Raw genomic sequence first — 22,120 nt, forward strand, 5'->3', positions numbered from 1 at the left:
CCTCCTCGCCTCCTGTGACCTCCAGCACCCCTCCTCGGCCCACTCTCAGCGGGGGCCTTGCTTCCTATGTCACCGACACATAGAAACAGCCCACAGGGAGTGGCCGCATCCTCCCAGCCGCATCCTCCCAGCCCCACGGCTGCCCTGCCTGTGTCCGCCATCCCTCTGCCCCCTCCTGTTGCTGTGGTTGGACTGTTCGAACCTCTGTGAACGGCTGGCCAGCCCCTCAGCCCTCCCCTGACCCCACAAGCACGCGTCCCACCAGTTCTCTGCCCCCCCACCAAGCAGAACTCCCCAGACGTGTGTCTACTTCCTGTCCTCTGGCTCACTTTTGATCCCCGTTAAGGCAGCCTTCCCCACACCCCACTGAGACGGCCACCAGCGAGGTCTCCGACACCCACCACCACCTTCCCTGGCCTTATCCCGCTGACCGTCAGCAACATGGGCTGACGCCTCGTTCACAGGCGCTCCGTGGACCCTGTCCCTCCCCAGGTTTCTGGGGGGCATCTGGCCCAGCCCTGCTGCCGCAGCTGCTGCTCCCCTTCCTGGCACTGCCATGAACTGCCAAGCTGTCTGCCCATGACTGCTCCACCACACGTGGCCCTGCCTGTGGCCCGCTCCCCACCTGGCCTCACCTGGCCTCCACTCCTCCAGAGCCCAGGGTGGTCCTTCGGCAGCAGGATTTTCCACAGAGGGTCGTGGGGAGGCCTCGGTGGGGGAAAACATGCAGGTGCCTTCAGCCGTCTGCCAGGGATCAGACCAGTAAACACCACGCTCCGGGGAGCCCTGGGCGTCCTCACCTCGCACTGTTCAAAGGATAAAACTAGTTCCCCAAAGTGGCCAGAAAAATGTCCATGGAGCCAGGCCACGATGCCAAACTTACAAGGACAATAATTTGTACCCCCCCCTTTCCTTGGACCTCATCCCCGAAAAGTGCCACTTCCCCAGAAGCCACCGTCCTTGCTTGGAGAGAGACCTCTCCCTCCCTCCCCACGTGCACCTCTGCGTCCAGGAGGGGCGAGAGCACAGACATGGCTTGGGAAGTGTCCAGAGTGTGGTGGGTATTCAGGGCCCACAGAGCCCCTCCCACCAGGGCCCTGGGCTGGGCGCCCTGAAGAAGACACTTTTAAGGAGCTCTCTCTGCTCCCAAGTGGCTTTTCTAGGTGCCCTCTGCAGCCGATGCTCTCAGTGGCTCTTTTTTTTTTTTTTTTTTTCCCAAATGACTCTCAACTTGCCTTCAAATAAGAATAAATATGTGTGTCTGTTCCCTGGGCCTTTGACAGCCCTGAGCTGGCCCCATGACTTGGGTGGGATTGATGGCCCTGTCTCACTGAGAAACCAGGTGCATCTTTTACTAAAGGTGGTTTCCAAATGATGAATGGCTTTCTCATGAACACAAAATTGTTGATTGTATTTACAAACAATTCCTTTTTCACGTTCCGTTGATTCTTCTCCAGCGTCGGTCCCTCAGTGACACCAGCACGGCTGATGCATTGGTGGCTATTACCTCCATTGATTAAGGCTTCCTGTGGTCCCGCGGTGCCTGGTACGCCATTCGTCACAGACAAGCGGCTTGCACACAGCAGTATATCATGCTCCCTTCGGGCTTTACGGTTATTTATTCTTCAATTTATGTTGCGTACCCTGTAAGTACAGGCGCACACCAAAACTCCAAAATCTTAGCATGCCACAACAGTGAGCAAATACAGGAGTAAAGGAATTCTTTGCCAGTCCTGTGCTTCCAGAGCCTGACTCCTCTGCCCCTCATTCTGAAAAAATGCGAATGTAAATAAACAGTGTCAGCACCGTCCCTAATTGAGACTTGGGACCAGAGAGAAGGTCGACGGAAGTGCCACCACTTTTCACCAAGTCATTCAACATTTAGCATTGAACCAAAAGACCCCAGACCCAAATTCTTCAGCATCTCCTGGGGACGAGGCAGCCGTCAAAATGGCCCAATCCAGGCCAGGTGGGAATTTTCTAGAATCAGCTGCTTTCTCTAGGTTTCTCTGTCCCACCTCCTCTCCTGATGGCATTTTTGGCTCACCCGGGGCATTCCCCATGGTCAGTCCCTTCCAGGAAAGGGGCTGCGAGCAGAGAAGGTGCTGGACGCTGCAAGGGTCCTGGCTCCTCTCCGGCCACTGGGTCTTGGGCAAGCTGGTGACACTCCAGATGGCCAGGCCCTCCTCTGGAACTTGCAGAGGCTCAGAACAGAGCCCAACTTTCCTCCCAACTCGAAAATCTGGGTGTTCATGTTCGCATCAAGAGCCTGTCTGGCTCATAGTTGCAAAGTATCGATCAGTATAAAAGTGTAAGTCAGAGCCCATCGGCACTTACCGTGTACTGCCGTGGAGGGAAATTTATTTTCTCACAGTGCAGGAGGCTAAGTCCAAGAACAAGGTGCCAGCTGATTCATCTCCTTGTAAAGACTCTCTTCCTGGTTTGCAGACGGACACCTTCTCACTGTGTCCTCACATGGCTGAGAAAGCAAACTCTGGTGCCTCTGTGTTTTTTTTTGGCCATGCCACGCAGCTTGTGGGATCTTAGTTCCCTGACGAGGGGTCGAACCCAGGCCCCCGGCAGTGAAAGCAGGGAGTCCTAACCACTGGACTGCCAGGGAATTCCCTGGTGTCTTTTTCTCTTACAAGGACACTAATCCCATCATAGGGTCCCCACCCTCATGACCTCATCTAACCCTCATCACCGCCCAAAAGCCCCACCTCCAAATCCTATCACATTGGAGGTTAGGGATTCAACATAGGAATTTGGAAGGTGGAGAAAATTCAGTCCATAACATAGCTTAACACTAGCTACCTTACCAAATTATCTAATTAGTTCTAATAGGGTATCTTTTTGGTTGAATTTCTTGGGATTTTAAATTATGCAATCATGTCATCTGAATATAAAGATAATTTTGTCTTCTTTCCCCTAGTATTTAGTTTCCCTGCATTATTTCCTTAACTAAAAGTTACAAACTACTCCTCCTGTGGGGCTCTCCCAGGGGCCCTCTGAAGACGCCCCCTGCCCAACCGGCCACAACTACATCCTGAGCCCATGCGTGCAGGCCGATGGCTGGCCAAAGGAATGGGCTAAGGTGACCACGGTGGGTCACTGTGTCCTGCCGGTGTGGGGGCTGCACAGTGACTCCGTGCGGGTGTGCCCTGGCGTCACAGGCATTTACTTATTTATATATATTTTTAATGTCTCTTTTCTTGCTTTGCATTTTTGAAGATGATCCGGTGGGTTTTTTAAATCTATTTATTTTTGGCTGTGCACGGGCTTTCTCTAGTTGCGGCGAGCGGGGGCTACTCTTCATTGCGGTGAGCAGGCTTCTCACTGCAGTGGCTTCTCTTGTTGCGGAGCACGGGCTCTAGGCGCACGGGCTTCAGCAGTTGTGGCACGTGGGCTCAGTAGTTGTGGCTCGTGGGCTCTGGAGCGCAGGCTCAGTAGTTGTAGCGCACGGGCTTAGTTGCTCCGTGGCATGTGGGATCTTCCCGGACCAGGGCTCGAACCCATGTCCCCTGAATTGGCAGGTGGATTCTTAACCACTGCACCACCAGGAAAGCCCCATCATGGGCATTTAACCTCCCCAGCCTGTGACCCACACGGCCCCACATATTTTCCAACACCCTTTGGTCATTCATTGAGGGCTCCGCCTTCTTGGGTTGACTGGCTGTCCTTCCCATGTGGATTCTGTAACAACAGGGGCGGGGCAGGTGGAAAGGACCGGGCCAACGACAGAGTGTGCCACTTAGGGGTGTGGGTGAAATCAATGCAGTGCTTCATGCCCTCTCCTCATTAGACATGGGCATCTTACCTTGGTAAGCGGCTCCATGTCCCTCCATCCCCTTCACAGGCTGGGCTCCTTTGAGGAGCAGAGGAGGCACCTGTTCTTAGGTGGACTTGCTGCGCAGCTGTTAGAGTCTAGAGCCCCTTCCAACACTTTATTCTGCAGTTAGTGGTCTATTCTTGTTTTCCCCCTCTTCTGGGGTCAGCTTTGATCATTTATGTTTGGGTACAGAGTCATCCATCTTCTCTAGATCTTCCAGTTTCTGTCACAATGTTCTCTCATGGTTTGTAAAATCTCCCCATGTCTTGGTAATTGCTCTTTCTTCCTTTCTTAATGTGGTGTATTTGTGTTTTCACTCTGACACAGCCACTACTTGTGGGATCCAAACCCATTCCGGTTCTCCTGACAGACAGAACCCCAAGTAGTTTGGGACAGCACCTGCCAGCAAGGACAATACGTTCCCGGCCTCCCCTGCAGCCACGTGTGGCCGTGAGACAAAGGTCTGGGGGGCCGTGGGGGACTTCTTGCCTTCCTCCTGATGCTTCTTCCTCCCTGGAAACCAGAACTGAACCCGGAGGAGGAGTAACCTTTTCTCCACTGTGAGGCTGAAGGTCCGTGGTGTACGCCCCTGTGGATGCATCCACCACCACCATCCATCTCTGAATGGTGACCTGGGGAAAAATAGTAAGCATCTCGCTCCCGGGGTCTAAGCCGCTGCATCCCAATCTCATGCAGTCAGAGGCGGATCCTAGCTGATACAATCTCTTTTATTTCCCTGATTGGGCCTCTTGAGGATTTATCAACTTTTTTTTTTTCTCAAACACTCAGGGTGTTTTTGCTATGTGACTGATGTCAGCTTTTAATCTTTATTTCCTCCTCTTTTTTTTGATTTTGTTGATTTATTTCACATATATGACATCTATATAGTAATAAATACCTGTAAGATTACAGAATTTCCTTTGGTTTATTCCACACATTTTATATAACATTATTTACTTTCTAGTTTTTTTAAAAATTTATTTATTTTATTTATTTATTTTTGGCTGCATTGGGTCTTTGTTGCTGCTCACGGGCTTTCTCTAGTTGCAGTGAGTGGGGGCTACTCTTCGTTGTGGCGCACGGGCTTCTCATTGCGGTGGCTTCTCTTGTTGTGGAGCATGGGCTCTAGGCGTGCGGGCTTCAGTAGTTGTGGCTCGTGGGCTCTAGAACACAAGCTCAGTAGTTGTGGCGCACAGGCTTAGTTACTCCGTGGCATGTGGGATCTTCCCGGACCAGGGCTCGAACCCGTGTCCCCTGCATTGGCAGGCAGATTCTTAACCACTGTGCCACCAAGGAAGACTTCTAGTTATTTTTTAGGTAATGTGAAGTTTGTGTTCTTTCTTCTATTTCAAACCTTATTTAGAAATATCTCTTCACTTCCAATGGTTACCTTTTATTTTGGATGTTTTTTGTTGTCAATTTCTAGACATCCACTCTTCCAAAACTAAGCTTTGGGATTGCTTTGTTATAGAAGGTGCAGAGTTTCACCAACCTTAGCTCTACAAGACCCGATTAGCCAAACAGAAGTCTCCTCCAGTGCCCTACCGCCCTCCCCAGGGGCGACCTCTGGTAACTCTTTGAGCTGCCGATTTGGTATTGAATTCCACAGTTCCGAACAACATACTTCTGCATCCGGAATTCTGCTTTCTCACTGAGGCCTTACCTACTGACTTCGCCTCAGGAGAATGAATCTTCAGCTTCTCTCACCCACTTCTTCACTCTTCCCCTCTTACCTCCTCCTAACAGAAACTCGTTATAATGGTCCTGAGGTCAAGATGCCAGGACATCCTGAAGTACACAGCTGAGTCAGGTTATATTCTGTGGTTACTTTTTATTTTCCCAGGAGTTAACAATTACCTTATTTTAGAGTTGTTATTGTTGCAGATGGCCAGGGTGGGCCAAGGAGCTTAGTTTACAGGATTTAGCGCTGGGGATCAGGCATGCACGTTTGGAGAGAAGGAGCCTAGGGCTCTGCACGGAGGGGAGATGGTGAGGACGGACAAGCTGGAACTTTATCGGAACTTAAAGATAAACTAGGGCTACTGCTTATGCTCTGGTGTTCCTGCCCCTACAAACGGTGTGTTCTTGGGTGAGGTGAGCCCCACATGAAATCTGAGTGCGCTGCAGAGTCACCATAACTAGAGAAATTATGAAAGGACCTGGACGGAGGCACATCGCTGGAGCAACCCTGAAGGGAGAGCAGGTTACGGAAAGAGTCCAATTCTGGAAGAAGGCTGGTCCTGGAGGCAAGTCAGTTCTAGAAGTAGGTTGTGAAAGCAAGATGATACTGGAAGCAGGTTGTGGAGGTGGGTTCTGTAGGAGGATTCTGGGGTGTGGGCTCCAGAGACGGGTTCCAGAGGAAGGTTCTGAAAGCGGGTTCTGGAGGTGTGACAAAGGACGGCCGACTATGGCACCTCACTGGGGCCAGGCCGGAGCCTGGGTACCCGCGCGGAGACAGGAAAGCGGACCTTAAGAGCTGCACGGGCGCTCGCGCTAGCAAAACCGTTAACCCCATTGCGGATGTTTTCGGACTAGCCCCGCGGAGGCCCCGCCGCCGGTGCGGGCAAAACCCGCGCTGCCCGGGGCCCTGCGCGGCGCAGTGTTTTTCCCTTATCCGCCGGCCGGCGGTTGCCAAGGGCGACCGCATTCCCCCGGGGCTCCGCGGGCGCGGGCGGGCGGGCGGGGCCTGGCCTCGGAACCACCTCCCTCGCACTCTGGTTGGCCGAGGCTGCTGTCCGTCGGAGTCTCCGCTGCCGCCAATTGGGCAGCGGAAAGTTTCGCACGCTCGGCGCCCAGCGCCCCGCCCCTCCAGCCGACCGGGCCACCACCACCCCCCCCGCCCCCCAGAAGAGGGCAGTGCGCGATCCCGTGCGCCCGGGGTTCCTGTGCCGGCGTTGGCTTCCAGGCGGGCGCGGCCCGAAAGGCGGGCGGCGATGGTCCCCGAGGGGAGGCCGGACGGCGCGGGCGCCGGCGAGGAGAGCGCCCGGCTGCAGGCGGCCGGCAGCGTCCGCAAGGTGGGAGTGCCCCAGGGCGGGGGGCGCCGGGAGGTGGGGTGCCAGACCCGACGTGCTCCTGTCGCCATCTGACTCCGGCGGGCGCGGGACTGCCGGGTCGGCGCTGGCTTCTCCCGTCCGAGCGCGCCGCTAGACTCCGGGGCGAACCCCACATCTCGCTCGCCCCTAGAGGCAAGGTGGGCTTATCGCTGGGGAAACTGGGGCCCGGTGCGGAGCCAGAACCCAGCTGTCTGCCTGTGCTGGGCTCCTCTCTAGCCCGTTTGGGGACCCCTCCTGTGTCGACCAGGAACAGGTGGGAGCGCAAGTCCACCCTGTGGTTTTCTCCAACGCTTCAGGACTCCCTTCTGTGACGGGTGTTGGGCTCTGGTCAGTGACAGCCCGTGGCCCTCGTGCTTGTTCCTGGTGCCCATCATTCCTCCTTTTCTAGCTTTCCCCTCTCTCTCCTAAGACTGTTCAGCTTTGCCCTGGGCACCCAGCTCTGTGATGAAACTTTTAGCAACAGGTGGCTGAAGCCTCCTGGGTACAGGAAATGGCTGGAGGATTGCCCAGCTAGGCGGTTTGTCCCTCCTCACTTCCCCGCATCTCTGCCCCCTCCTGAAGTCCCTGACCCCACGCACTGTGGACTGTGGGCCATTTCCAGGAGGACTAGGGAAGCTCTGGAAGGGAGGGGGTGTGGAGACATTCGAGTCTGTGCTTGGGAAGGAGAGGGTGCTCTGGCTGCCTCTCTCTGCAGCCCGGGAGCCCAGTTGTCCCCTGGTGGTCCCCAAGAGGCTGCCCCAGTTTTATGCCAGGCCTTGGGCGTCCATGTCCCCAAGGGTTTTCAGTCTGGTGCCACCGAGCATAGGTGGCACCTGCACCCACGAGGGTGTAAGGCCTGGCCCTGCTGACCATCTTGCTGATTGTTCCCAGGCCTGTGCTGGCATAGTTGCCCCCACACGTAGCCAGTTCTGGTCACTGCCCATGCCATTTCCTCCTGGGCTTCTGGGGGATCCGCTAGACCCATGCCATCAGGGCCATTGCAGGGAGGGTGTAGGGGGTCGCTCCTCTTCTCCGTCAGGGTGGGGGTTCTTCCACAGGTGGGTGAGCTGGCCCTTTACCACCTGGTGCGGAAATGGGGGTGAGTGTGGCTCTCAGCCCGCCCAGCACTGCGGACTGGGCCGTAGGCACACCTCCCACCCAGGTCACGCAGCCAGACTGCCTTCTGGAGGGAGCGTTAGGGTCATGAGGCCATGGGGGTGCTGGCTGCGGAGCTCAGAGGGGACCCTGGCTCAGAGGCCGTGGTCTGCTGCCTCCAACACATCTCTCCAGGAGCACTTGACATTGGAGACAAACGAACTGTGTTGATGAGGACAGCCCTGCAGGGCTGGCGGCCTCTGCCCAGCACGTGGACCACCCCTCCCCAGGCAGACAGCAGTGCTGCTCACCGAGAACCCTTAGAACCTGCTGGAGCTTTACAGTTGGACCTTCGGAGGGATAGGGATGTAGCTCCGGCTGTGGCCTGCCCCTCTCTCCCCAAATTCTCAGGCCTCCTGGAGGGGAGACTGCTCATGTCCTCTGCTCATTCCCTTTTGCACCAAGTGGGTGTGGGAGGCACCACGGAGAAGAGGCGCAGGCCAGTGGGAAGACAGACACTCAACCAGCAGAGCGGAGGGAGGAGAGCCGTGTTTTGTCTTGTTCCATCCTGGTGCCACCCTGACACCAGCCCCCTTCCCATCTACAGATGAGGGCTTGCCCAGGGTCCCACAGCAGGGAGTCCTCCAAGTTGATTGCTCTTTCTCCCATTGTTCAATGGGGACAAGTCCCCTCTCCGCAGTTACCTTGAAGCCTTCTATCCTTCAAGTCCCAGAAGAATGCCTCCTCCTGCAGGAAGTCTTCCCTGATTGAGCTCTCCTGAGAATACTGGAGTGTGGAGGAGATGTTGGGCCATAATCCAAGGTGGCCATGCGCCAGGAGCCTTGTCTGTGCAAGGGAGTGAGGCCTTCTTTAGGGTGCCCCCTGCACGGGGCTGGGACAAACTAGAGCCCCCAGAAGGTGGGAAACTGCCCTGTATGTGACAGTGGGGGCATGCTTATTCAGATTTGTGGAAGACAGTGGCCATTGTAGGGAGGCCAGCGTCAGCCCGCATGAATAAAACTTCCCCTGTCTGTGCCCTCAGGGCAGGGTCCTGGGAGGCACTGTGTTCTCATCCCTGCTCCGATGGGGGGGGGGGGCCAGGTGATCACCTGAGCCTGAGAGGACGTTGCCCAAGGAAGTACGTTCTGAGAAATCCTTCCCAACTCTTGGGCTGGTGACTGACCCGTACGGGAGGTCCTTAAATGGCCAGGAGGAGGTGTGGTGGCCGCGGCTGCACCAGTCCCACTGGGGCCCTGAAGCCGCTCCCCTCACCAGAGGGAGCCTCTCACCCTCTGAACCTGCCGCAGGGCTCCCTGCTTGGGGCCCGGGACGTGGGCAGGCTGGCAGGTGGCTCATATGCGGTACAGGACCCGCGCGGAGGCACTTCAGATAGTGGCCGTTGGGAGGCCTGGCCTGCTGCCTGTGAGCGGAGGGACCCTGGGCCTGTGGTTTGGGCGTTTGCCGCCAGTAAGCAGCCAACTGGGACGGAGCCCGGCCATGTTCAGCGTGGCCCAGGGGAGCCTCCTCTCTGTTAGCGCCCCAGCGGGAGCCGGCTGGGCATCCCCTCCAATTAAACGTGTGTGGCCTGGCATAATTGTGTGGGCGGGATGGGTCCTGGGGGTTACAGAAGGAATTCAAAAGTTCAGGAGGATGTGTGGTGAGTAATTGGCCATCTCCCAGCAGGAGCTCCAGGCTGGGCTGCTGAGACCCAGAGCCACACCGGACAAGCCCAGATTCTTCCCGGGGCCCCAGTCCCAGCCACATCCCCGCCCGCCATGTCCTTGCTGGCCTGGCCCCCGTGACCTGTGGCCTCTCTGCAGGGCTGTGACCTCCTGGCAAATTCGCAGCACGGCTGCCTGCAGAGCCGCAGGGCCCGGATCCACCAGCAGATCAACAGGGAGCTGAGGATGCGGACGGGCGCCGAGAACCTGTACAGGTGCGTGCTGGCTGCCTGGGACACCTGCCGCCGGCCGACCCATGGGAGAACAGTGCCGTGTTCCCCGAGGCCCCTGCGAGGCAGGTGCATCCTGGGGCAGGGCAGTGACCCAGGTGGGTGCCTGGTCTTGTGGTCCACATGTGATTCTGTGACCGTGGACTCCCATTCAGGCTCCTGAGAGGCAGGGCTGGGCCTCCCACTGGGGTCTGGGGCAGCCATGCCGCTCAGCTGAGACCCTCACAGGTGACTCAGGCCCCCACCTTGGTGGCCCTCACCGGCAGGGGTAGGCTCAGGGCCAGCCGAGTTCCGTTCCGTGCGGGGCTGGAGCAGGGCTGGAAGGGATGTCCCCACCGGTGTGCAGTGTGGGAGCCTTTGAGATGCACGTGGTGACCAGCAGCTGTGTGCTGACCTTCACACACACGCCCGTCTACCGGTGATGGCCCAAGGCCCAGGGAGGAGGCCTGGCCTGCTTGAGTGCAGAGTGCCAATGAGTGCAGAGCCAGCCCCAGGGCGGAGCTCTGCTGGGCCTGGGCCCCTCCTCTTCCTTAGCAGCCCTGCCTCCCTGTCCCTCCCATCCGTAGGGCCAGCCCTGCCTTCCTGGACCTGTGGCCCCCCTGCCAGCCACAGAGAGGGTCTGATCCCCGCCCCTCCAGGGAAGTTGGCTTCCATTCACTGTGGAGGGCAGGCGTGAGCTGTGTCCTGGGGGAGCGAGAGGTGGTGGAGGACATTTATGCCTTGGAAGTTCAGGGGCCATGGAGATGTACTTGGGCCAGAGTCACGACATACCCGCGTGGACAGGAGTCTGCATGAACCACGGGGGTTTGCAGAGAAGGGGGAGGTCATCTGGCGGGCCCTGGACCCCACTGCTGCCCCCCAAGGGGGCTGGGCCCATCGGCACATCACTCTGGGAGTGGGCTCCAGACCTCATGCTGGGGCAGGGGCTGCAACGAAGCCCAGGGGCGTGGGTCCGCCTGCAGGGCTAGGACTTCATCTCAGCCTGGCCTCCCCTAGAGCCACCAGCAACGCCCGGGTCAGGGAGACTGTGGCCCTGGAGCTGAGCTACGTCAACTCCAGCCTGCAGCTGCTGAAGGAGGAGCTGGAGGGGCTCGACGGCAACGTGGACGCCAACCAGCCCCAGAGGTGCGTGTGCACGTGTGTGCAAGGACACGGACTGGCTCCAGATGTGCATGTGCGCATGTGTGCAAGGACGCAGCCTGGCCCCAGGGGTGCGTGTGTGCAGGGATGCGGAGTGGCCCCAGAGGTGCGTGTGCATGCGTGCGCAGGAGAACACCACTCACCACGCGTGTGTGTGGGAGGATGTGATCCAGGACAGAGCGTGGTGGGACGTGTGTGGTGTGCAAGGACATGTACCATAATCAGAGGAGGGGTGTGTCCTGTGGGGCAGGGGTGGTAGCGGGTGGACTCGTGGCCACTGGGGACAGCAGAGTCCAGCCTTAGAGCCCAGACTCGATGCTTCTGGTTCTAGCGAAGGTATCACTGTCCCCATGATCCCCCTGGGGCTGAAGGAGACCAAGCAGCTAGACTGGGCCACACCCCTGAAGGTGAGTGCTGGCCTGTGAGCCCTGGGCTCTGGGGGGTCTTCGGGGCTTCCTGGTCCAGCCGTCTCACGGAGATGAAGACTCTCAGGCCCAGAGAGAAGAGGGGTCTGCCCTGGAGCCGCTTGGCCTCCCCAGGCTACAGGGGATTTGGATTGGGTGGGCTTTGCAGAAAGGCACGCACCCTGGGATGGGTGTCAGCAGAACTGGAGGCCCCAAGACGGCTGCAGGGTCCTGACTCTCACTCTGAGGGTCCCGCTGGCGGGGGCCACCTATTCCAGTCAGAGCCTGTGCTGAGAAAACCCGCTGGTTCCCGGGTCCTTGTTGGGGCTCGTGAGCCTGGCTGCCCTGGGCAGCTTGCCACTCCGGCCAGGCCAGCAGAAAGGTGCCTCACCTCTCGGCCTCAGTATCCTCGCCTGTCAAGTGGCAGGTAGCATTTGTCTCGTGGGGTTAATAAGGGAATTCAAGTAGAAACATCACCAAGTCTCCAGGCCCCATATCCGTGGTGGGGGGCACCCACATCCGTGTGTAGACCAGGGCCTCCCCTCGCTTCGGGTCTTCACCCACGTCGGGCTGGGAGACTTCAGGAAGCCCAGCGCCTGTCCCTTCAAATCAGGAGCTGATCTCAGGGCACTTTGGAGAGGACGGTGCTTCCTATGAGGCTGAAATCCGGGAGCTGGAGGACCTGCGGCAGGTGGGTGGGCTCCCCCCAGTCCGTAGGTGAGAAGACAGAGGCTCGGTGCTGCTGGCCCATTGGGAATGGCTACTCTGTGCCTGTCCCCACCCCAGGGACCCTGCCTGGGTCTCTCGCCCCAGTGTCCTGCACAGTCTCCTGGAGTGGCACATGTGGTCCACAGCAGCCCCTGGGAGGGCAGGTGTGACCGTGTCCACCCCAAGACCCTGGGGTGCTCCCCTGGGGCTGTGGCATTCAAGGGGATTCCCAGGGCGGTGTGCATGCCATGAGGTGGGCTGGGGCCGTGGGACCCCACTGACTTCCACCCGGCAGGCCACGCGGACCCCCAGCCGGAGCGAGGCGGGCCTGGAGCTGCTCACGGCCTACTACAATCAGCTGTGTTTCCAGGAGGCGCGCTTTGTCACCCCTGCCAGGAGCCTGGGGCTGCTGTTCCACTGGTAGGGGCGGGGTGGGGAGGGGCGGGGGACGGCGGCCGCCTCTGAGACCCCGGCTCCTTGTGAGGGCTCTGCCCAGCCTGACCCGACTCTGCAGGTACGACTCGCTGACGGGGGTTCCGGCCCAGCAGCGGGCCCTGGCCTTCGAGAAGGGCAGCGTGCTCTTCAACATCGGCGCCCTCCACACCCAGATCGGGGCTCGCCAGGACCGCTCCTGCCCCGAGGGCACCAGCTGTGCTGTGGAGGCCTTTCAGAGGGCTGCGGGTGAGAGCCGCCCAGGGCTGGCCCCCCAGCTGTGCCTGCGTGGTCCTCGCTTCCAGGCGTGAGGGGCAGAGCCTTCTCTGTGGCCAGAGCTAGGGGCCCAGGACGATGGCCCCCTGGCCTGAGGGGTCACACGCACAGGCCCTCTGTGGGGCGCAGAGGGTGCTCCCCAACCAGGGCCGAGCACACGGGGCGGGGGTGGGGCGGCCCCACCGTGCCACCCTGAGCCCCCTCCCCTCCGCAGGGGCCTTCAGCCTCCTGAGGGAGAACTTCTCCCACGCGCCCAGCCCTGACATGAGCCCCGCCTCACTCTCCATGCTGGAGCAGCTCATGACCGCCCAGGCCCAGGAGTGCGTCTTCGAGGGCCTCTCGCTGCAGGCCCCCGTGGCCCCCCGTGACTGCCTGGCCCAGCTGCACCTGGCTCAGGAGGCCGCCCAGGTGAGGGCGGGGAGCCCGGCCAAGCTGCGGTGTCTCAGTGGGCAGCAGGGCCTGGGTCGAGGGTGCCGGCTGGAGCTTAGTAGCAGAGCCAGGCTCTGGGCCAGGTTGGCCGGGTGCAGGGTCTCCTGTAGGGTCCCAAAGCCGGCTGTCAACCCCGAGGTCCTGAGTCCCCGCCTCTGGGGCAACACCAATCAGGGCAGGAACCGGGGCCCTGCGCCTGAGCTCAGCCTGGCGTGGGGCAGGGCCGCTGGGGCTTTGGTCGGGGCAAAGCCCCAGGGTGGGGAGGGGCGGGGGACCAGGCCGCTGGGCTCGCGGGAGGCCCCAGCATCCTGCCGTGTGCGCCAGCAGGTGGCGGCCGAGTACCGGCTGGTGCACCAGACCATGGCCCAGCCGCCCGTCCAGGACTACGTGCCCTTCCCCTGGACCACCCTGGTGCACGTGAAGGCCGAGTACTTCCGCGCCCTGGCCCACTACCACGCGGCCCTGGCCCTGTGTGACGGCGCCCGTGAGTGCCCCGCCCCGCATGCCCGTGTGCCGGCAGGGCCCCACTGGCGCCTCACCGCCCTCTCTGACCCCCAGCGGTGGCAGAGGCGGAGCTTCCAGCCCTCGAGCAGATCTTCCTCGGGCTCCCGGCCTCGTCTGAGCCCCGGGGCCCCGCGCTGCCCCAGGAGCAAGAGGAGCGCCGGAAGCTGGGTGAGGTGGCTGAGGGAGGAGGGTGGGACGCTGCGGCCTCCGCGGGGGGTGAATGACCCACTCCACCCTGTCATCCCCAGTCCTGGTGTCCCGGCCCTGGCGGGTGGGGTCCCCAGCTCGCCCGGAGCAGGGGCCCCAGCAGTGCGGGCAGCGTCGGGAGGGGGCGGGGGCGGGGGGGGCGAGCCACACACGGTGGCAGCTCTTTCGCTGCTCAGACCGGCCAGCGGGCCCTCAGGATGAGCCCAGAAGCCCTCACTTGCCCTCCTCTTGCAGCATCTGGGGGTGGGGGAGCTGGGGCCCAGCCTGGAAGGGCCAGGCAGGCGGCGTGTGACAGCTCTGTCCCGTGCAGGCAAGGCCCACCTGAAGCGCGCCATCCTGGGTCAGGAGGAGGCCCTGCGGCTGCATGCCGTGTGCCGGGCCCTGCGCAGGGTGGACCTGCTGCAGGTCGTGCTGGCCCAGGCGCTGCGGCGCTCTCTGGCCAAGTACTCGGAACTCGACCTCGAGGACGACTTCTGTGAGGCCGCCGAGGCCCCTGACGTTCGGCGTGAGCAGCCAGGCCCCTTGGGTGGGTGTGTCCTGGCCCCGGGGTGGGGGGGGGCGGTGGGCGGAGGCCTCCTGGCGAGCAACTTCCATTTGCCACAGAGCTATGGGCCCCCGAAGGAGGAGCAGGGCAGTTGGCGGGGGAGCCGTGATGGCAGCTCCCTTGCTCCTCCACGCCCCCTTCTCCCTGCACCTGGGACCCCCAAGAACCACCCCCCGGGGCTCCTCCTGCTGGTGGTCCACAGAGGGGCCGGTGTGCACGGGCTGCACTTGGGGTCACGCACTCTGCTCTGGCCGAGCCACGCCCGGCTGCTTCCCAGGGTTCTGGGGCCGTGAGCCTTGGGCTCAGCCCCGCCCTCCCTTCCCCTTCACCCCTTCAGCTAAGACGCGGCGGAGGCCGGAGGGCAGGGCACCCAGCTTCTCCCGGGTGGAGGTGGCTGATATCTTCCATCGGCTGGTGAGCACCCGTCCCAGGCCACCCCCACCTCGGCTCCGCGCTGCGATTTCAGGCAGGCCCTCGATGGGGGCCCAACCCTGCCCGGCCCCCCTGCAGCCCCTGCTGCTTCCTGTCCCCAAATGTGGAGATCGGGGAGAGGGTGTTCCAGGCCGGGGCTCCCCCACGTGCGGCAGCCCAGCCAGGCCTCTGACCTCTGACCGCCCCCAGGGGCCCCTGTCCGTGTTCTCAGCCAAGAACCGCTGGCGGCTGGCAGGGCCCATCCACGTGGCCCGAGGAGAGGGGGGCTTCGGCTTCACGCTGCGGGGAGACGCGCCCGTCCTCATCGCTGCCGTCGTTCCAGGGGGCCGGGCCGCGGTAAGGGCCCCCACCCCGGGGCTGACTGCGGGAAGGGGGAAGATGGGACCGGCCAGAGGTGGAGGGGTGCCGGCGGGACTCTCCCCGTCTCCCTGCAGGCGGCCGGCCTGAAGCGGGGTGACTACATCGTGTCGGTGAACGGGCAGCCGTGCAGGTGGTGGAAGCACGCAGATGTGGTAGCCCAGCTGAAGGGCGTGGGCGGCGAGGGCGTGAGCCTGCAGGTGCTGACGCTGCTGCCCGGTGCCGAGCCGCCTGGCTCGGTGAGCCCCGGGGGCCCTGGCGGGGTGGTCCCTCACTCCTTGTCCCGCCCCGGCCCTGGGCCTTCCGCCAAGCCCCAAACACGCGCAGATGCCAAGAGAGCACTGGGATCACCGTCCAGGCTGCAGCCACCTACGCTGCGGCCTCCACCTGCTGGCAGCTCCTGCCCTTGACAAGGCCCCAGCCCACCCCTCAGCCGGCCTCCACCCTCCTGGAGGCCCCGGGCAGGAGCTGCGCGGGAGCTCTGTCCGCCCAGCACGGCAAACCCAGGGGCGCCCTGCTACAGGGCCGCCCTCCCAGGGACCCCGCCACGTGCCCCCTGGATACCACCCAGCTCGCCCCTGTTGCACTCACCAGGCTGGCCGCAAGCAGGCCAGGCCAGGATGCCGCCCGATACCCATTTCCATCCCGAACACAGGGGGACCGCCGGCCAGCCCTGGGGGGGCTTCTGAGGAGCCAGAAGGAGTGTGGCTGGGAGACGCCAGAGCCTGCACAGGCCAGCCCCAGGCCCCTCCTCGGCTGGAACCGTAAGGCCAAGAGGGGCAAGACCGGAGGGAGGCTGTCCCCAGCGCCACACCCCTGAGCCGGGCTGCTCAGGCTGGCAGCAAGGGGCCTGCTCTCCCCACACCCGAGCCCCAGCACAGGCTCCAGCTGGCCGGGAGTGAGGACCCCACGCACGCCTTCCTGACCCCAGAGCACCTTCCGGCCAGTTTGCTGCCCTACCCAGTGCCTGGAGCTGCCCATTAAAGACATTGTCAGATGAGGTGTGTCCGAGCCCCGTGCTGGGGGCCAGGTGCTGCCACCCCCCCGACGGGAAGTGTCACAGTCGCCTCTGGACACCGACTCCCAAGTGCCAGGAGGCTGCCCCTGGGCTGCCCTGTCCTCCTGCGCCCCAAGTGCCCACTCGAGGGCAGCTTCCCGGGTGGGGGCGTCCGGCTGCCCTTCTTGGATCCTGAAGGAGCCGTCCCCAGAGAGCCAGGCAGGCTGGGGTGATGTGTTGCCAGTGGGTCCCTGCAGCCCAGATGCCCACTGCCCCCTGTGCTGGGCCCTGAGGCCCCTCAGCTGAGCTCTCCCCATCCCCCTGCCCCCCCCAGCATGCCATACCCTGTCCACACCCTCCCTCAGGACTGGGTCCGCCCCAAGCCAAGCTTCTGTTTGGCCCCCAGTGATTCCTTCTGGGCACCCCTCCCACTGGCCCACCTGGCACCCAACAGGCTGGAGAAGGCTCAGCTACCTTCCTGCCCTGCCCCTCCCTCCACACAGCAGCCTGGAGTGCCCACAGCACCGCCTCCCATCTGATCGGGGTCCCAGCCAAGGCCAACTACTGCCACACCTTTTACTGTCCCTCCGTGCACAGAACGGGGACCCACCCCTGCTTCCGTCCTTCCTGTCCCCTCATCCTGACCCTTTCTGCATCGAGGGCCTAGATCTGATCCCAGCCCTGCACCTGCTGTCCAGTCCTTTTCCAAGCTGCCAGCCAGGCCCATCCCCCGCTCTCACTTCCCCCCTGGCCAAGCTCCGCCTGGCCTCGCCCTGTCTCCGCCCTCACCCCACTAGGCCCCGCCCCATCCCGCCAGGCTCTGCCCCACCTGTCCTTGCCCTGCAGTCGAGCCTGGGCGTCCGAGGCCCCTGCTCCAGCCTCGGGCAGGTGTCTGTGGGGCCGTTTCATCCCCCTGCACCTGAGCCCAGCACTGAGGGGTGCCCCCAGCCCACTGTAGCCCCCTTGGACTCCTCCCCAGCCCCTCTGGCACTGAACTGGGCTCCTCAGACCGTGAGCCTTCAGTGTCCCCCAGCCACGCATACTGGTGGACGGCCCCCAGAGACCACGGCGGCCACACTCTCCTGGGTCCCACGGTCGTGTGGCTCAGGATCTGGCCCCAAAAAGAGGAGTGAGAGGTGGGACGGGGTGCCGCCTGCAGCCCTCGGCAGGTTAGGGTTGGGGGGCAGGGGTCCCTGTGGCCACCAGGGGGCAGCCGCTGCCCGCTTAAGTGCAGTGCAGGTTTGGGGAAAGGGAGCAGCAGACCCCGGAGAGCAAGGTAGCCCCCCTGCAGACCAAGGCCCAGCCACCCCCGTCTCCGGGCATCATGCCTGTCCCCTCTGTGAGGTCCCAGGCAGGAGCAGCCCTGTGGGACCTGGCCCCTGCCATCCACCACCTTCTTTAGCATTATTGGGGCATGGGAGTGAGCTGGGGAGGGTGTGAGAGTGTGAGTGAATGGGTAAGTGGGTGTGATGAGGGCATGCAGCTTTCGGAGTGGGACAGCAGGGCTGCCCCACCTGCCTGAACCTGGGGACAGGGCATCCAGGTGCGTCCCTCCCCGACCCCCCTGCCCCTCCTGGGAGAACGCCCCTCTCAGCAGAACCGGCCAAGGTCACCTCAGCACTTACTAATTTGATTAATAAAACTGTGCATCAAAGAAGCATTACCTGCTAATCGGGGACGACAGGGCTGGCAGGTCCTGTCCAGGACTCAGCAACTTCCCTGCTTCCAGCAGCTGATCTGGACCCAAGAGGGGCTGGGACTGGGCACGGAGCTGCTACCTGCTTCTCGCCCCAGGCAGGTGGGGAGGGCCCCTTGCCAAGGACCAGACCCTCGCCATGCGGACAGCCAGTGGTGCACACCCCACCAGGGCCTTCCCAGCCCCTCCCTTGCCCTGCACAAGTGGCCTGCCTCCCGGCCCTCAGGCAAGCCAGGGCCTTTGCTCCCCTGGGCCAGGTGGGGCTGGGCATCGAGGGGAGCCCCAGCTCTCCAGGAAGCAGTGAACCCACTTTCCAGATGGGATAGTAGGTGCTGAGCGTGGGGCACAGACCAACCGGTGTCCCACAAGGCTAGCGGAGGCTCTGCCCACGCGCTTCCAGCCACTTGAGGCACCTGTCAGCTGTTCCTGGACGCCGAGAGTACTGCCACCCTGTGTCCAGCACACCTCAGCACACAGGAGTGGCCCGGCCCACCCAGTCTCCCTGGCATCTCTCTAGTGTCCCTGGACGGCTGAGTTGGCCGAAGGCGGAGTCCTGGGCTGGCTCCAGGAGGCCTTGGGGATGAGGTCATGGACACGACTCTGGGCCTGGCAGGACCCCCAGCGGTCAGTTGTGGCCTGACCCCCACCCTGAGGGCAATACTGCACCCCGGTGGGGGCAGGACTCAGAACAAGCTGGCAGTGGCCTGCCTGGCACCCGAGGGTGAGTCCCGCCACACACGACATCAGCCTGGGGTCGTGTCAGCGCCTGGCCCAGCCCAGGAGTGAAGCAGGCGGCCGAGGGGCTTCTCCGTGTGTGCTGGGGGATTGTCCAGGCTGGGAGAGGGGCTATGCCCCGAGAGCCCACCTGGGCCGAGTCCTCTCCCCATTGGCAGTGGCTGCCCTGACAGGCTGGCGCGTGGGAATCTACACACAAGTGGGGGCGGGTGTGAGGAGGCGCGTGCCTGCCTGGCCCACGCACTCTGCCCTGACGTGTCTAGGCGCTCCATCTCTCCCCAGCTGCCTGCCCCGTACCAGCGCCCCAGCCCCATTCTGCCCTGTGCTCTCTGCACCCTCAGTTCCGAGCTGGGATGTGCTCAGCCTTCCTCAGACATGGCCACGTCTCAGGTCACAGCTCTAGCCCCCCACTTTCTGGTCCAGCCACATCCCGTTGTCGCGGCACCCCGGATGGGCCGTGGGCCACAGACAGGGACTGCTCCAGTTCATCCACAAGCTCCACAAATACCTGGGAAGATGCAGCCGCTTGCTGCGAGTGTCCCATGCGTGTGCCACCCGGGGAGGGAGGGTGAGGAGCTTCTGAGGCGGCAGCGGGACACTGCCCCTGTCCCCGTGCCCAGCACAGGGAGGGCCCGGGAGGACGTGCGCTGAGCAGCGTGCACGCGGAGGTCCCCAGCGCGCGCCCGGGCCTGCCCCCGCCCGCCCGCCGCCCGCCGCCCACCGCCCCCGCCCCCGCCCCCGCCCCACGCAGGGACATCTCATTTTCCAGAGTGGTCTGCCCCTGGTCGGGGAGGTCGGGGTGAGCGCACGCTGTGATCGTTTTGCTTTGCCAACAGAAAACTGCCGCGAGGGGAAAAGGCAAACTCCCTTTCGCTTGGGTCAGCAGTGAGCGCAGCAGCAGATTAATGTGAGGAGAGGCGTGGGTGCAGAAGGGAGCCCCGAGGTGGAGGCGGGAGGGCCAGGGAGGGGGTGGGGCGCAGGGATCACAGGAGAGGGCCAGGCGGAGGACAGGTGTCAGGGCCGCCAGCTGGGGGGACCCCTCCTGGCTTCGCTCACCCCCGTACCTCCTCAATTCACTTCTCCCAGGGCTCCCACCGCACCCCACCCCCACCCGCACCCAGCCCAGGCCTGTCCACCTCCGCCTCAATCTGCCCCGATCCCCCAAAAGGCAGGGTTGGCCCAGGAGCCTCCAGAACAGGACCTGGATCGATGGCACACTCCAGCTGTAACCCCACTAACCATGGCCACGTGGTGGTTCCCAGCCTTCACCCCACTGGACACCAGCCCCTGGGGTGAGCCCACGGGAGGTAGCACTCGGGGACCCAGGGCCAGTGTGAGAGGCGGTGCGGCTCACCAAAGCTGCACAGCCGCCGCGGGGGTGGGGGCAGCCAGGGTGGTCCCAGGGTCCTGGGGATCCAGAAGTGGGGTGCGTGGGAGGCGGTAAGTGGGAGAAGCAGCCGCTCCGACCTGAGCTCCTGGGGGGGGCCGAGTTCCCAAGGCCCTGCTGAGAAGGCTGGGTTAGAGGTCTGCCGGCTCTCGTGGAGGCCGGGAGGTCGGGCTCCAGCGTCGGGGTGTCCCGTAGGGACCGGAGCCCAAGAAGCCGGAGGCACACTGTGCTCCCCACATCCCGAGACAGAGCTTTTGCTGGAGAAGCTGAACTTGCTGCCTGACTGCAGAGGGCTCGACGGTGGCCCCCAAAGATACAGCCACCCAGAACCTGTGAACGTGCCCTTGTGTGGAAAAAGGATCTTTGCAGATGTATTCAAGCTACGGATCTTGGGATGAGATCATCCTGATTACCCGGTGGGCCCTGAATCCACTGACACATTTCCCAGTAAGAGACAGAAGAGGAGAGGCCATGTGGAGACACGGGCAGAGACTGGAGTGATGAGACAGCAGCCTAGGAGCACCTGGGGACACCAGAAGCGGAAGGGACCAAGAAGGGTCCTCCCCTCCAGCCTCCGAGTGAGCACGGCCCTGCCGACACTTCGATCTCAGATTTTGGCCTCCAGAACTGGGAGAGAACAAGTTTCTGGTGTTTTAAGCTTCCGAGTTTAGGATAATTTGTTAGAACAGCAGCAGGAAGCCAATAAGCCGACCTCACACAAGTCCCCGTGTTTCTGGGCCTCAGTTTGTCCTTCCGTAGGATGGACATGATCCAACAGGGCCTCAGGTGTTGGATTAGAGGGGTGGGCTCAGCCCAGCTGTCCATGAGAAGCATCTCCCACTTCTGGAAAGCCCGCCCCACCCCCAGATTCTGAAGCACGTGGCTGGGGCACTTGGTCACAATGACCTGAACATCTGCATTCAGGGCTGCCCAGCTAGAGACTGACCGAGTGGATGAGGCAGCCACAGACATCCCCCACCCTGCTCATCCCCCTCGGCCTCAGAGTCCTGGGGGCTCAGAGCCTTCTGTGGCTGGCTCGAAGGTGGCTGTGTGCCTTTGAGGCATCTCACCACCCCTCAGACGGGTCGCGGGTCCTGAGTGCTGCCTCCTGGGGGCTCAGCCCCAGGGGGAGGTGGGAGGCCGTTCTCTCAGTGGCTGGTGAGGCCTCTGCACAGGACCGTGGGGTCGCTCAGAGCCTGTGTGGAGCAGCCCAGCCACGCCCTTGGCTGTGTGTGTTAGGGGGGGTCTGAGGCCTGGGGGGCTGCCCAGGCTCAGCCAGCACCCCATCCCACCCCCACCCCCGGGGCCAGGCACCCTAGCAAGCTCTGCCCTCTTCCCTGTGGCCGGGGTCTGTGCGTTCAGCTGTCGTGCAGGTGAGTCTACCTCACGGAGCTCCTATGGGGGGCGATGGACCCAAATACAGTTGCCCCCAGGCAAACTTAGAAGGCTCCACTGGGGCCGTCCAAGGAAGTGGAGTGGAGGTGACCTGGGTCAGGGTCAGTGGTCGGTGTGGCCACCAAGGGAACGGGCAGTGCACGGGTTTAGAGGACACTGAACCCGCTCCCCCCACCACGAGCCCCCGTCTCCCAGCACCAGGGGTGAGGGTCCCCCGGGGCAACCTCGGGCCGCCCCTTCTGTGGCCGTGTGCCTCCTGGTGCGAGGGAAAGGAGAGCCGCCCTCAGGCCCCTGCGGGGCAGCCCCGAAGCACCCCTCCCCTCGCTGCACCTGCCACGACAGAGCCACCTCTTCAGGGGTGCTCCTGGAACCCCTCGGCGGAATCCAGGCCAAACATCTCTGCCTGGCCAGTCTCCTGGGACAGAGGGTCCCTGGGCTCACAGCCCAGGAGGGACAGGGGAGGAGTGGAGGGGACAGCGGCTCGCCGGAGTCCTCACGGACCAGAGCACACCCAGCACCCTGCTCTGATGGCTGGGAAAAGTCCTGTGCCTCTGGCCTGATGCATGGCTC

At 62.4% G+C, this 22,120-nt stretch overlaps 1 protein-coding gene across 1 annotated transcript; it reads left to right on the forward strand.

Moving 5' to 3' along the window:
- The first annotated feature begins 6,762 nt into the window (after positions 1-6,762).
- Positions 6,763-16,311, forward strand: RHPN1 (rhophilin Rho GTPase binding protein 1). Its single transcript, XM_068525751.1, has 15 exons — positions 6,763-6,843; positions 9,777-9,892; positions 10,904-11,032; positions 11,379-11,454; positions 12,065-12,142; positions 12,455-12,579; positions 12,674-12,840; positions 13,082-13,275; positions 13,624-13,780; positions 13,855-13,968; positions 14,318-14,512; positions 14,889-14,965; positions 15,173-15,319; positions 15,418-15,579; positions 15,996-16,311. Exons 1-15 carry the CDS (start codon positions 6,763-6,765, stop codon positions 16,158-16,160), a joined length of 1,983 nt encoding a protein of 660 aa, XP_068381852.1. The 3' UTR covers positions 16,161-16,311.
- The last annotated feature ends 5,809 nt before the right edge of the window (positions 16,312-22,120 follow it).

Source organism: Eschrichtius robustus, chromosome 17, assembly GCF_028021215.1.
Source record: "Eschrichtius robustus isolate mEscRob2 chromosome 17, mEscRob2.pri, whole genome shotgun sequence".
NCBI classification, from domain to species: Eukaryota; Metazoa; Chordata; class Mammalia; order Artiodactyla; family Eschrichtiidae; genus Eschrichtius; species Eschrichtius robustus.